At 45.5% G+C, this 12,393-nt stretch overlaps 1 protein-coding gene across 1 annotated transcript; it reads left to right on the top strand.

Moving 5' to 3' along the window:
* Nucleotides 1-260: 260 nt before the first annotated feature.
* SAP30L (SAP30 like) lies at nucleotides 261-11,305 on the top strand. The gene is made up of 4 exons (XM_083181728.1): nucleotides 261-583; nucleotides 6,061-6,183; nucleotides 8,102-8,200; nucleotides 9,867-11,305. The coding sequence occupies exons 1-4, from the start codon at nucleotides 392-394 to the stop codon at nucleotides 9,996-9,998; spliced, it is 546 nt and encodes a 181-aa protein (XP_083037854.1). The 5' UTR covers nucleotides 261-391; the 3' UTR covers nucleotides 9,999-11,305.
* The last annotated feature ends 1,088 nt before the right edge of the window (nucleotides 11,306-12,393 follow it).

The following is a 12,393-nucleotide window of genomic DNA, read 5'->3' as shown; positions in this document are numbered from 1 at the left end:
TTTGTTTCGTTTTTCATTACAATGCATTTGCCTGAGTTCAGCACTGTGGCAGCTGAGATGTACTAACTGCTCTGGACTCTGGAGACAGAGTGCTCATGCTGAACAACACAAAAAAGGTAGGAGGAGGCGGGGAACCCGGCTGCTGTGACAAAGCACCTTATTGGTCAGCAGCAGGAAGGGGCGTGTTAATAGCCGTCTGAACTGACAGGCGTAGTGTCCAGTGCTGTTCTTGTGTATGTAGGTGACTCCGCCCGCCGCCCTCTCATCCACGCCCTGCAGGGGGGCAAGGGGCGGGACTTCCGTTGTCAGGGAGCTGGCGGCCCGGTTGCTGCAGAGTGTCCCGGAGAGTTGGGGAAGGCCCGGCATGTGCGGCTGATACACAGGCGGCGACATGAACGGCTTCAGCACCGAAGAGGACAGCAGGGATGGGCCCCCGGCCCCGGCAGCTCCTTTCTTCGGGCAGACGTGTTGCCTGATTGACGCGGGAGAGCGCTGCGCCCGGCCAGCCGGGAACGCGTCGTTTAGCAAGCGGGTGCAGAAGAGTATCTCCCAGAAGAAGCTCAAGCTGGACATCGACAAGAGTGTGAGTGTCCCGCTGTGCTGCTTTATACTGTGCCCTATACTATCGTATACTCTACTATATTGTGTTACGCTGCCTTATACTATACTACCTTATACTGTGCTATACTAACTTATATTCACTTTATCTGTCCTATACTGTACATTATTGTGCTGTGCTGCCCTATACTGCATTATACTGTTATACCACTGTATATTGCACTATTCTGTGCTATGCTTCTGTATACTCTACCCAACATTTATACAGTGGTGCTATACTATCGCACTACACTGTATTACACTACTTTATACTATGCTATACTACCTTATACTGTACTATATGGTGAAACACTACCTTATACTATACTACCTTCCTATTTCGTGTTCTGTCATACTACTGTATTTTATTATGCTTCCCTATTCTACATAATACTGTACTATTCTGTGCTGTACTGTCTTACACTATGCTATACTACCTTATACTGCACAGTTCTGTGGTAGACAACCTTCTACTATGCCAGGGGTTCCCAATCTTTTTTGAATCACAGCACCCTACAGTATCAGAATTTTTTCACCCCTAGGCCCCCCCCCCAAAAAACCAATAAGAAAACCAGAATACAGTACTTCGAACATTAAGTAGATAGGGTTTATAATATGCGATTCTTAGGTTCAGTTATGTGGTAAAGCCAAGGGCAGGATTTCCTTCTGTTTGTACACACACCACTGGTTTTGCCCATAAATAATTAACTATAAATAATTTGAATTGGTCCTGGACCATCGACCTGGGGCACCCCTGCAAGTGTCCTGAGGCACCCCAGGGAGCCACGGCACACAGTTTGGGAACCACTGTACTATACTTTGCTATAAAACCTTATATTGTATTGTATTCTCCACTATACACAAATTTTGGCTGTAAAAGTCCCCCAACTTTTTGGATATGCAACTACACTCTCCCTCTATAGTACACTAATCCACATCTGCTATGTCCCCTTTTTACTACAGCAGATGGTCGACACATGAAAAGGTCAACATACATTTTTCATATTTTTTGGGGGGTGTCTATGTCGATCTGCCAATACGAACACTGTATAAGTGTACCTCATCCCCTCACATGGCTCGCTGTGCTTGTCATGCTTCGGGCACACTATTCTAATCAAACTCAAGTAGGTTAAAAAAAATAATGAGAAACCCATGTCAACCTTTTTTATGTGTGGACCTACTGCTTGTTGACCAATTATGATCACCCAATTGACTGTCTACCTAATTACTGTTGACCAATCGACCCTAATGTTCTGTACAAAAATCTGGTCATTGATAGGAGAACCGAACATTCTGTCCCAAACACTGGAAAACAAACAATGGTCGTTCAGGCAATTGGTTAATCCATTTATCCGAACAATCGTTATTGTCTGTTTTACAGCATTTGTGAGCAAATGGTTAATTATCAGGGTATGGGTCATTGAGTCGACCCATATTAGGTCGACATGCGTTGGGTTGGTCACAGAAGGTCGACATGGTTGCTAGGTCGACTGTCAAAAGGTTGACATGATTTTTTCATGTTTTTTTTGCCCTGGGTGTTGACATGGACACTATCAAAGTGTACTGCGTGGCTCGCATGTTTTGAGTGCGGTACTCACTATTCTATTCTCCCTCCATGCATGAGCGAATGGTAGGGCATGAAATACCGGCTGTCGGATTCAATACGAAATACCAACGAGGGGGTGCCATGGATTACACCCCCCTCCCCCCCCCTTTACTCCATCCGGGTCTGTCAGCTCATGTTGGCTGAAAAAAATAAAAACATGTTGACCTTTTAACTGTCGACTTAGCCATTGTTGACCTAATGCTTGTGCCGACCTTCCAACCCTGTCAACCTAAGCCCTTGATGGCTAACCTTGACACTCCAGCTGTTGTTGAACTACACATCCCAACATGCTCTGCTTCAGTTTTGCTATTTTCCCATTCTAAATCTGATTTAGAGCATGCTGGGATGTGTAGTTCAACAACAGCTGGAGTGTCAAGGTTAGCCATCAAGGTCCTAAGCCATTTTGACCTAGTGATGGTATACCGATTCTCATATGCTCCCATATAATGCCAGTATACGCAATCAGTCGTTCACATGCCATGCCTGACATCGCAACTGGATGGACATTTAAATGTACCCGTCCAGTTGAGATGTTAGTCACTCATGATCCCTGTAGCACGTGTGCCTACTGCCCATACACACAGTAAGATGTAATTTATTTATTTTTTATTGTGTTAAAAGTGGCCAAATTGTATTTGTTTGACATTCGATCTATTGCGCGATCTCGTGCGCATCTGAGCTCCGATCCGCCTGCCCCCCCCCCCCTCCCAGCAGCGGGGGAATGGGATCACATGAAGAAGGACAGCATATGATGTATCACATCCTGCCGCCCAGGAAGGTCTCGGGTGATTCAAGGCGGATTGGATGCCCACACACTGCTCCAAGAAGTTGGCCACCCTATCCCTTTACAGTGGCCCCTGCTTCATCTATCCCCCATAGTAACCCAGCCTATTGTATTAAAATTTGCATCATATACATCTGATGTAGCAAGGGTGCATCAGATCAGTCAGATCTATCTGAAATGAATAAAGTGAAAATTGAGCCCAGGGTCAGATCAGATTCCTGGGAGAGTTCAAGGGAAATCTGAAGAGCTTTGTAGCTTCAAATATATCTGGATGGGGGGGTCTTTGCACTCTCCTCCCCCCCCCCCCCCCCCCCAATATGCATGTATGCTAGGAAGATAGTATCGCGCCTCATTACCCACCCCCCTCTAAAGGCCCCCATACATTAGTTCCCCTGATTGTCCTGGCAGCTCCCCGGGAGGGATCACATGTGATTAGGCACTTCATGTGCCAAGTTTTGCATGTGATAAATCAAATCGCGGGGAACAGGGAGTGGGGGATGGAAGCAGGGTGATGCCCATGATCAGAGAACCAGGCAGCATGAGCAGGGGGGGACAGCACAGGGAGCCAGGCAGGGGAAGCTGCTCCCGGGCAGCAGCACCAGCAGTGGGAGCACTTTGGGGGGGGGGGGGAACATATAAATGAATGGGCAGCCACTGATTGGCCTGCCCGGCTACTGGTTCGTTGCGCCCCCCCTCGCAAATCTTCTGTGCAGCCCATCCGACCTACTGACTCCAATCCAATGTGCACGGTCCGCTCATTGGGTTGGATGGAATGTCTACATGTGCGATTTGGCCCAAATTCACAGCCCGATTCATCGGAATCGGGTGACATCGTGCCCAAATCGCATAGGGTATGGGGGCCTTTAGTTCAGAATTTTCTCCATTTAGGATTTAAATTGTTCCTTCTGAAAGTGCGATCAGTTCTCCTAATTGTCTGGTTCAGTAACACTGTAAATGTTGTACAGAATGAATGTGTTACTAGAACGCTTCATCTTAATAACTCCGATATTACTCCACTTACAACATGTGTTCCTACAGCTGACATTACAAAAATTGATGTAGTCTGACACATACATTATTACATCCGTTTTGTCTCTATTTGATCATTGTCTTCATTGTTCAGAAGCCTAAATGCTTTATAAAATACAATGGAGTACATGGCTGTATTCAGTACAGACATAATACCCGTAGGCCCTGAGAACACGCTGTGACATCCCTGATAAATGTTAGGACAAGGTACAACATACGTAACAGTAATTTCAGCAGCGGTGTATGAGCCTTAGTACTGGTCGGGGGCTGGAGCTGTAGGGTTTGAGGCAATCCCAAAGCATACAGCAAAATATATATTGCTTTGTAACTTAAACTACTCCTAGCATACTGGTGCATTTAAGTGTACATTTCCTAGTTTGTTTTCTTTTGCCTGTATCCCAAGTTGTCACGGAACCATATTTTACAGTGCAAAGCAGAATTTCACATATAATTTGCTACCCTCACTTCCTATGGGGCGGTATTCAATCCAGGATCGCGGCTGTCGATTGCTCCCGACAGCCGTGATCCTGGCCCGTTTGCATTTTGATCGTCAGTTGGGATTCAATGTCCCGCCTGCCGATTGGCGCAGATTGTTGATCTGCGGCTGGCATCGCAACAATCCACGGCCGTTATCGGCAGATCAGGCCCCACCGCTTCTAAAGTTGGGCCCAATCTGCCGTTCAATGCTAAAGACAGCATTAAATAGGGAGCTGCTGCTATTTCCCCGTCAGGAATAGCGGCGGCACATTGCATACCCCCCTATATGTTACTTTGGCTTATAAATATCTATCTTAGTTTATTTCAGGCCTGGCTAAAGGGGCCTACACACAGACCAATTTTGTGCTCTTTTCTAAGCAATCTGACTAGATCGCTTAAGCCTCGTACACGCGGGGTAACCCGGCTGGTTAACTAAGCAACGTGCGGAAGCACGAACGCTCAGCAAAGTTCGCGGCTGTGCCGCCATGCTGTGTGCTGAGCAATCGCGCTGAGCAGGGCTTTGTCTTTTAAACGGGGCTGAAATTGCACCCTGTGTTTACCTCTTTAGAAAATAAGCACAGATTGCTCCGTGTGGTCCCGCACGCGCTATTGCCCGCTAGTTAAGTCAGTGCATGCAGTTTCTTATATAGTGCAGCATATTCCATTGCGCTTTACAATTGTAGACTGTGATAGAACAAACTTGGTAGTAACAAGCCGACATAGCTTACAATCTATATTTGCAGCACTGTTTGCCTGCTTTATCACTGTTGGTGTATGCAATATTTCTTAACTCTCTAGTCCACCGGTTATATGACATTTTAAATCTGAGCTGCTTTAAAAGCACATGCATTTAATTGTGTCAGTTTATTCTGAGGTAGTGTACATTTCATGAGCTGTATCCTACATCTACTTCTGGTCAGTGTTCAGCTTGGTCCATGACTGATGAGGAAATCAGGGGTAATACCAGCAGATGAACGGCCAGGCCAGCGATGATGCGGGAATCTGCAACAGTGCTCACAGCTCATCGATGCGTCGCACACACTCAAACGAGTAAACTGAGGGGCTTTTAGCTGAAAGTCGCCCAGTTTGTATGGGCCTTTAGACTAAAGTGGCCAGTATTAACCATGCACAGAAATAAAATGCCTTCTCTGCACGTGTTACATCTGCCCCACCGGCAGTGCACATGGTTTTGCCCATTTTGAGAACAAATTTGTCCTGTGGTCAGGTCTGTATTTTGTATTAGGCCCATTGTCCAGCAATGGGCAGAGATCTGGACCGATTCGAGACTCTCATTCCTGCCACTATAGAAATGGGCACCTTTGCACAGTAATTGAATGTTATACGGTTGTTAGGTTGACACGACCTAATGATCCTGTCGACCTAAGCCCATGTTGACATTCAGTGGTCGACCCAAAGCATGTACCTTAGGTGTGTTGACCCATACCCAATTGAATACATTCTTACATTTGATTATTTCCCACATTACTATAATGAACATGCAAACCTGCCTTTAATAACTGCATTGTTCTAACTCACAAATACTTCTGACTGTTTTCGGGTTCCTCAGGTTCGACATCTTTACATCTGTGACTTCCACAAAAATTTTATTCAAAGTGTCCGGAACAAGAGAAAGCGGAAAACCAGCGATGATGGAGGAGACTCTCCAGAGCACGAGACAGATGTCCCAGAGGTGAGGAGTCCTATTTATGGGTCCATAAATGCCTTCTAGTGAGGAATACTCATTATGTTTATGATCTGTCCTGGTGAGTCTGGCAGTGCCCAGACCTGGAAGATTTGGTCCTACCACCCGAGCACCTATTTGGTTGCTGTACGGAGCGTACCTACATTGGCTTCCCTTCCAGAATCCAGTCCAAGTGTCTCTCGCTCCCCTACAAAGTCCGCACTGACTCTTCTCCCATTAACGTCTCTGACCTTATCTGCCTTTACATTCCCACCCATTCTCTTCCATCTATTAATGCACTCCGCCTCTACTACTAACTGCTTATTTCCTCCCACTCCTGCCTCCAAGATTTTTCACATGCTGCTCCCTTTCTCTGGAATTCTCTACCTCCCTGTCAGACACGCCACCTCTACAAAACTTTTAAATGGGCTCTCAAGCTCCACTTCACCAAACCAGCCAACTCCTCATCCTAACCCACTGTCTATCTCCATCTGAGCCGCCCTGTCTGTCTGCCCCTTTCCCTTTTAGAATGTAAGCTCACAAGCCAGGCCCTATATCATGTGACCTTCCTTCTCTTACCTAAACCATGTCGATACTTAGACTGCATCCATTCCCTCTGTTTTATGCCACCCTAATCCTTTTTATAGTATCCTATGCTGATGCAGATATGTTTCTATACCCTGTCCTTCTCCTATATCGTCCTGAACTATAAGTCACTGTTTTCTTGTTTTGCTTACCTGTGTATGTACTCTGTAACTGAGCACTGTGGATCCCTTGAGGAGTAGTGTTCCCGCTACACTGTTTTAGCGGGGCACTGCGCCCTGCCCGATTTTTTTTTTTTTTTTTTTTTTTTTTTTTTAAAGGGCAAAATGTGCCCTGCCCCTCTAGCAGTGCCCCGCTGAAACAGCCTGGTGCCAGCCCCGATGGTTTGTAGACGGCGATGACTGGCGCTTCCCTGGCAGCTCAGTAACTTCGGTTGGGACGGGCCCGCCCCCTTTAGTGACAGCGGCGGCCGGGACCGGACCTTTTCATGATGTCGCGGCCCGGGCACTCCCATTTTGTGACGTAGTCAACCCCGGACCACCCTCAACTTTGACGTCGGCGGGCCCGGTCCGCCCCCATTGCACTGCCCCCAAAAATTCCTAGAGGGAACACTAAGGAGATATATAAATACAGGATAATACCACCTGTAAGTCAGGCATTCCCATCCTCAGTCCTCAAGGCACACTAACATGCAGGTTCTAGTGATATCCAACACAGATGGTAAAATCAGAATAAGTAAGGTACTAATTAGTCACCTGTGCTTAAGCATGGATGTCCCTATAACCTGCACTGTTAGTGTGACGTCAGCACTGAGGTTGGGAATGCCTGCTGTATGTACTGTAATATCGGGATCATATGCATCCCAGGTATGAGTACAATCAATGGCCAAACATTCTGTCGGGTTACATTTGTTCACTCTCCGGCATTTGATTGGTCCTGATCAGACATAGATGGATTGGTTGTTTGAGGCTCATGTATAGAATTGGGTCCTGATTGGCGACTCAGATCAATATGCGCAACTGTAGTGGGACAAAAGGAAACTAATTATAATGCATGTCTGTTTTAATGACCGTAACAGGAAAACCAAATTGATGTAATAAGCACAGTTCCTTTAATGTAGGGGATGTTCTACATCGGTAAAACAAATATTTTGAGCCAAAAAAATTTATCTCTGTTGGACAGACCACTGCCTAATTCGAGCTGTCCATTAGCTTGTTCCCTTTTTAAAACCATCCTTTTAAAATAAATAATTATACCAGTCCTTCACAAGAGCTGTTACAATAGGGATTACTACAGTACATGTATTTAGCACACAGGTGACCAATTGAAATAATTGGTTCCCAGTGAGGAGTTGCTATACCATTTGTCTTTGTCTTTTCTGCAGGTTGACCTGTTTCAGCTGCAAGTGAACACTCTTCGCAGGTACAAAAGACATTACAAGCTCCAGACCCGCCCTGGACTCAACAAGGCACAGCTCGCAGAGGTATGCTTCCCAGGACCGACCATTGCTGGTTATTACTGTTATTGTAATGCATACAAACAGACACCATAGGTGTGTGGGAGAAAAGACAAAATACCATGAGTACTGCAGGCGGACATTTATATAATACAAAATATATTATGCAAATACAAACCACACATCATAAAATGTATTATTACAGTTTCTAATGGTTGTAACAGAATAAATCCCAGCTATGCACCACATAAACCAGAGAGAAGCAATACTCAGTATGAACCTGAGTGCAGAGGACTAAAGAAAAGGGACCAGGGATGCATGTCAGTGCATATAGATATGAAGGCAGTGTATCAGAAACGGCTGTGTGTCTCCATTTAATAGTATCCAGAAACACTCTCATGCTCCTCAAAGACCATTTCTGGGACTTCTCTATCACATCCCCCTTTCACCCTGTCTGGGTACCTGGTATATTAGTACACAATGGCCAATATATTGGCTGTTCAGTTGAGCAGCCGGTATATCATGGGCGTGTCGGCCAGCTTTTACCAGAGATAGGTCTGTGAACGGTGTCTTTCAGAAATATTGCATTACAGCACGGCCAATATTTTGGTTCCTTCTGCTGCGTGTGTATGACCACCCACACTACAGAGGCCACAGATTTCTGACATTACAACTGGTCGGGCACATTGAAGACACACCACACGTTCCATCAATAATGAGTCAGTGACGTGTGTATGTACTTACCCATTGTCAAGTAGGTTGGCCTAGTGTGTACCCAGGATAAGATGAGGTAGATCGGCAGTGTGACGAGCAGATAACATAACCTGGTACAAATAAGTCCTGCAGGAACCAGTAAAGGGGTCATCAAGAAATGGAGGCATTCCAATGTGCTCCGAGCTCTGTTGGGTAAAAGACCTTAATATTGTAATAAGGTTCTATATCCTAACTGCCTATAGAACTAATGCGGGTCTAGTCTTTATTTCTTTACCACCCGATAATGCCTGAAGACCAATATGTCCAGGGGTCTCATAAACTACTAGAAACGCTTGTAGAGAATCTGCAGCATCTTTATGGAGCTAACCTCTTATGCTGTGCACACACTGTACGATCCATTGTCGTTTTCTTGAGGGACACTATCACTGAATAAGAACCACCAGAATGGGGCAGTTAAAGTTTGTTATATAATAGCAGAATATTTACAGGAGTGGGTTGTTGGCATAAATCCCATCAGATTTGGGTGGACGTGGTTTGTGTGTTCACTAAGATCTGCGCTTTATTGGAGGATAAAAAAGTCATGGCGGAATCCTTTCCAGGCTTGGATAGGGCTTTTATCAATGTGTCAGACATATAGAGGGGTGGAAAGACTTGAAACCGATAAATGGGGGACATACTATATAGAGTAAGGAAGGGTCTTGTCCAAATGGAATTATTCACTTGACTTTGGATCAATGTTCTGTGGTGTGGCTGGATCGGGGGGTGGGTGTGGCAGGATCAGGGGTGGGTCTGGCAGTCTTCTATGTCTGATTCATCAGTTTTAGAGCAACTCTATGGGGCATGACATCTTAGACGCTTACTTTAGGATCTTCATTAAGGTTAAAAGTGTAAACCGACTATTCCAGACTATGCTCTAGAAGAGTAAATGCATATTTATTATACTGTTCAACTTACATCATCCGTCTGTTCTCTTTGACAGACTGTAAGCCGGCACTTTCGGAACATTCCAGTAAATGAGAAGGAGACTTTGGCCTATTTCATCTACATGGTGAAAAGTAACCGGAGCCGGCTGGACCAGAAGTCTGAAAGCAGCAAGCAGTTGGATGCATAACCCTAGAGAGACGATGGGACCTGATGGGCAACTGTCTTGGCTTTTGTACATAGGACTTGTCAATGCGGTGACGGCTTAAGCCGCTGACTGTGCCATATTGTCCTCTCCTGGCTTCAAAGAGTGGATGGGTTTCTTATACTATAGACAGTGACAACATAGCACTGCCCTCTTGCATGAGACTGGATAGACTTGGGTTGGTGGAACTCGCATTGTTTTGTATCCTGGGCATATTCCGTTTATATGTAGAGATGGACTTCAGACTTGCTGGAGCTGGACTTTGTCTTATATATAGTGTACAGTTGACAAATGCATAGTAATGATTCTCTTTGCAAGGAACTCACCGGATGGTACCTATCCAAGCTAAACTCCTCAATGCCAGAAAGAAGGACTGGTTTACTCCCTTACGTGCAGAGGGGGTTAGCAACCCATGTTAATGTGGGGGTAGACGAGTGGCGCAATGTTTAGGTGTGGTGCTTATAGTTCTATTATTGAAAGCACACGATCAAGGGCAGCTCTCCCGAAACCACCCACCACTTGACTACATTGCTTACGCAAACCAAGGCATGCAGTGCATGTAGTGCCAGCAGATTTTCCCTACTTCGTATCGGCAGGTCTATATCACAGCAATAAGTGGCGGTTTAATACAATGGCTGTTGAGCCCCGATGCCCACATATTTTTACTACATGTTTTATCAATCTTATATTTCCAGCGATCTGCTCCACAGGCTGTTATACAATGTTACACTTTTATTATTACGGTGGACACCGACTGTAATACAGCACCGTCATGTGTTACAAAGGTTTTAAGGTCAAGCGCTTTGGCCACAGCTTAGTTGTATAGTGTGTGTCATGTCAGTCTGGGATGTCCAGTTTTATATATAATCGAATTGTTTTTAATCTCAAATTGAACGTCCTGTTCTATCTGACTATTTTAGCTACCATAACCTCGCTTCTTTCCCCCTGCTTAGAGCTTTAGGCTCAGTTGGGTTCACCGTAGCTCAAGCTACTTTAGGCGCTGCAGCTCCCTTTGTCAGGGAGGATGATGCTATTGTGCAAATAGATTGTAGGTGGTGCACCCCTTAATAGAACCCAGACCTGATGGTGCAGCATGTATTGCTCCAATATGCATCGTCATCCACCAGCACTGAAAATGCATATACATGTGAATGTGACATGTCCCCAGAATATAAAAAAAAATCAGCCTATTTAGCTTTGCGTTAAGCTAACAGTACTGGAACAGCTATGGACGCTTGTCATTTCCAGCTAGCCAAAGGTGATATCAGTATTAATAAAAATGGTGGAGCTGGTCTTGTCTTATTGTAAGGACGTTCTATGCCAAGAGCTTTGGGTTGAGGCTAACTGCACACTGCGTTACTGTCTCACTATTTATTCTGTAAGTACTCCTAATGGGGAAACGGTCATCTGTCAGACCAGACTTAGGTCGACAGTCATTAGGTCAACTGTCCCCAAGGTCGACAGGGTTAAAGGTCAACATGGCTCAAGGTCGACATGGTTTTAGGTCGACATGAGTTTTTCACTGTTTTTTGAGCCGACAGGTGCCGACAGGCGGTATTTCATGCCCTACCATCCACTAGGGCGTAGTGGGAGAATAAAATAGTGTGCCCAAAGCATTGCGAGCGGCTGCAGTTCGACTCCAACTGTGTCCATGTCGACTGTGTCGACATTCGGGTAAAAAAAACAGTGAAAAACTCATGTCAACCTTGAGCCATGTCGACCTTGGGGACAGTCGACCTTCCGGGGTCGACCTAATGACTGTAGACCCAAGTCTGTTCTGACAGATGTACCGCTTGCTCCTAATGTGTCACGTCTATATATATATATATATATATATATATATATATATATATATATATATATATATATATATATATATATATATATATAACTGGGCTTCAGTGTTCATTCAACGCTCTGGTTCATTGTAAATCTGGTACTTGTTTCCTATCTGGGCGCCCAGGTTTTCTACGTACGGCACCGTAATGAAATCGGATCGCATCGCATCGTACACATACACGATATTGAACGATGCGATGCGATGCGATCCGATTCGATTTCCCATAGGAAACAATGTGAAATGGCTCAATTTAGCCAAATTCTCATAGGAACAATAGTAAATGGGCCAAAAACACCCCTGAACATTGAAATGTCCCCCCAAAAGTAGTTTACGCCACCCCGCCATCAACGTGAACCCGAAGCGTGGCGAGCGCAGCGGTACGCGTCCTCCGACCTTTTCATGCCCTACTATCCACGTCGGCGTGGAGTGAGAATAGAATAGTGTGGCGAGCGCAGCGAGCCACCGAGCCCGAAGCGTGGCGAGCGCAGCGAGCCCCGCGAGGGGACGTGGATACCTTCACAGTTATACGCGTCCCCTCGC

This window comes from Crinia signifera, chromosome 4 (assembly GCF_055691185.1).
Source record: "Crinia signifera chromosome 4, ASM5569118v1, whole genome shotgun sequence".
Lineage (NCBI taxonomy): Eukaryota > Metazoa > Chordata > Amphibia > Anura > Myobatrachidae > Crinia > Crinia signifera.
Note: the sequence above shows the minus strand (reverse complement) of the source record. Positions and strands in the feature narration are given on the sequence as shown.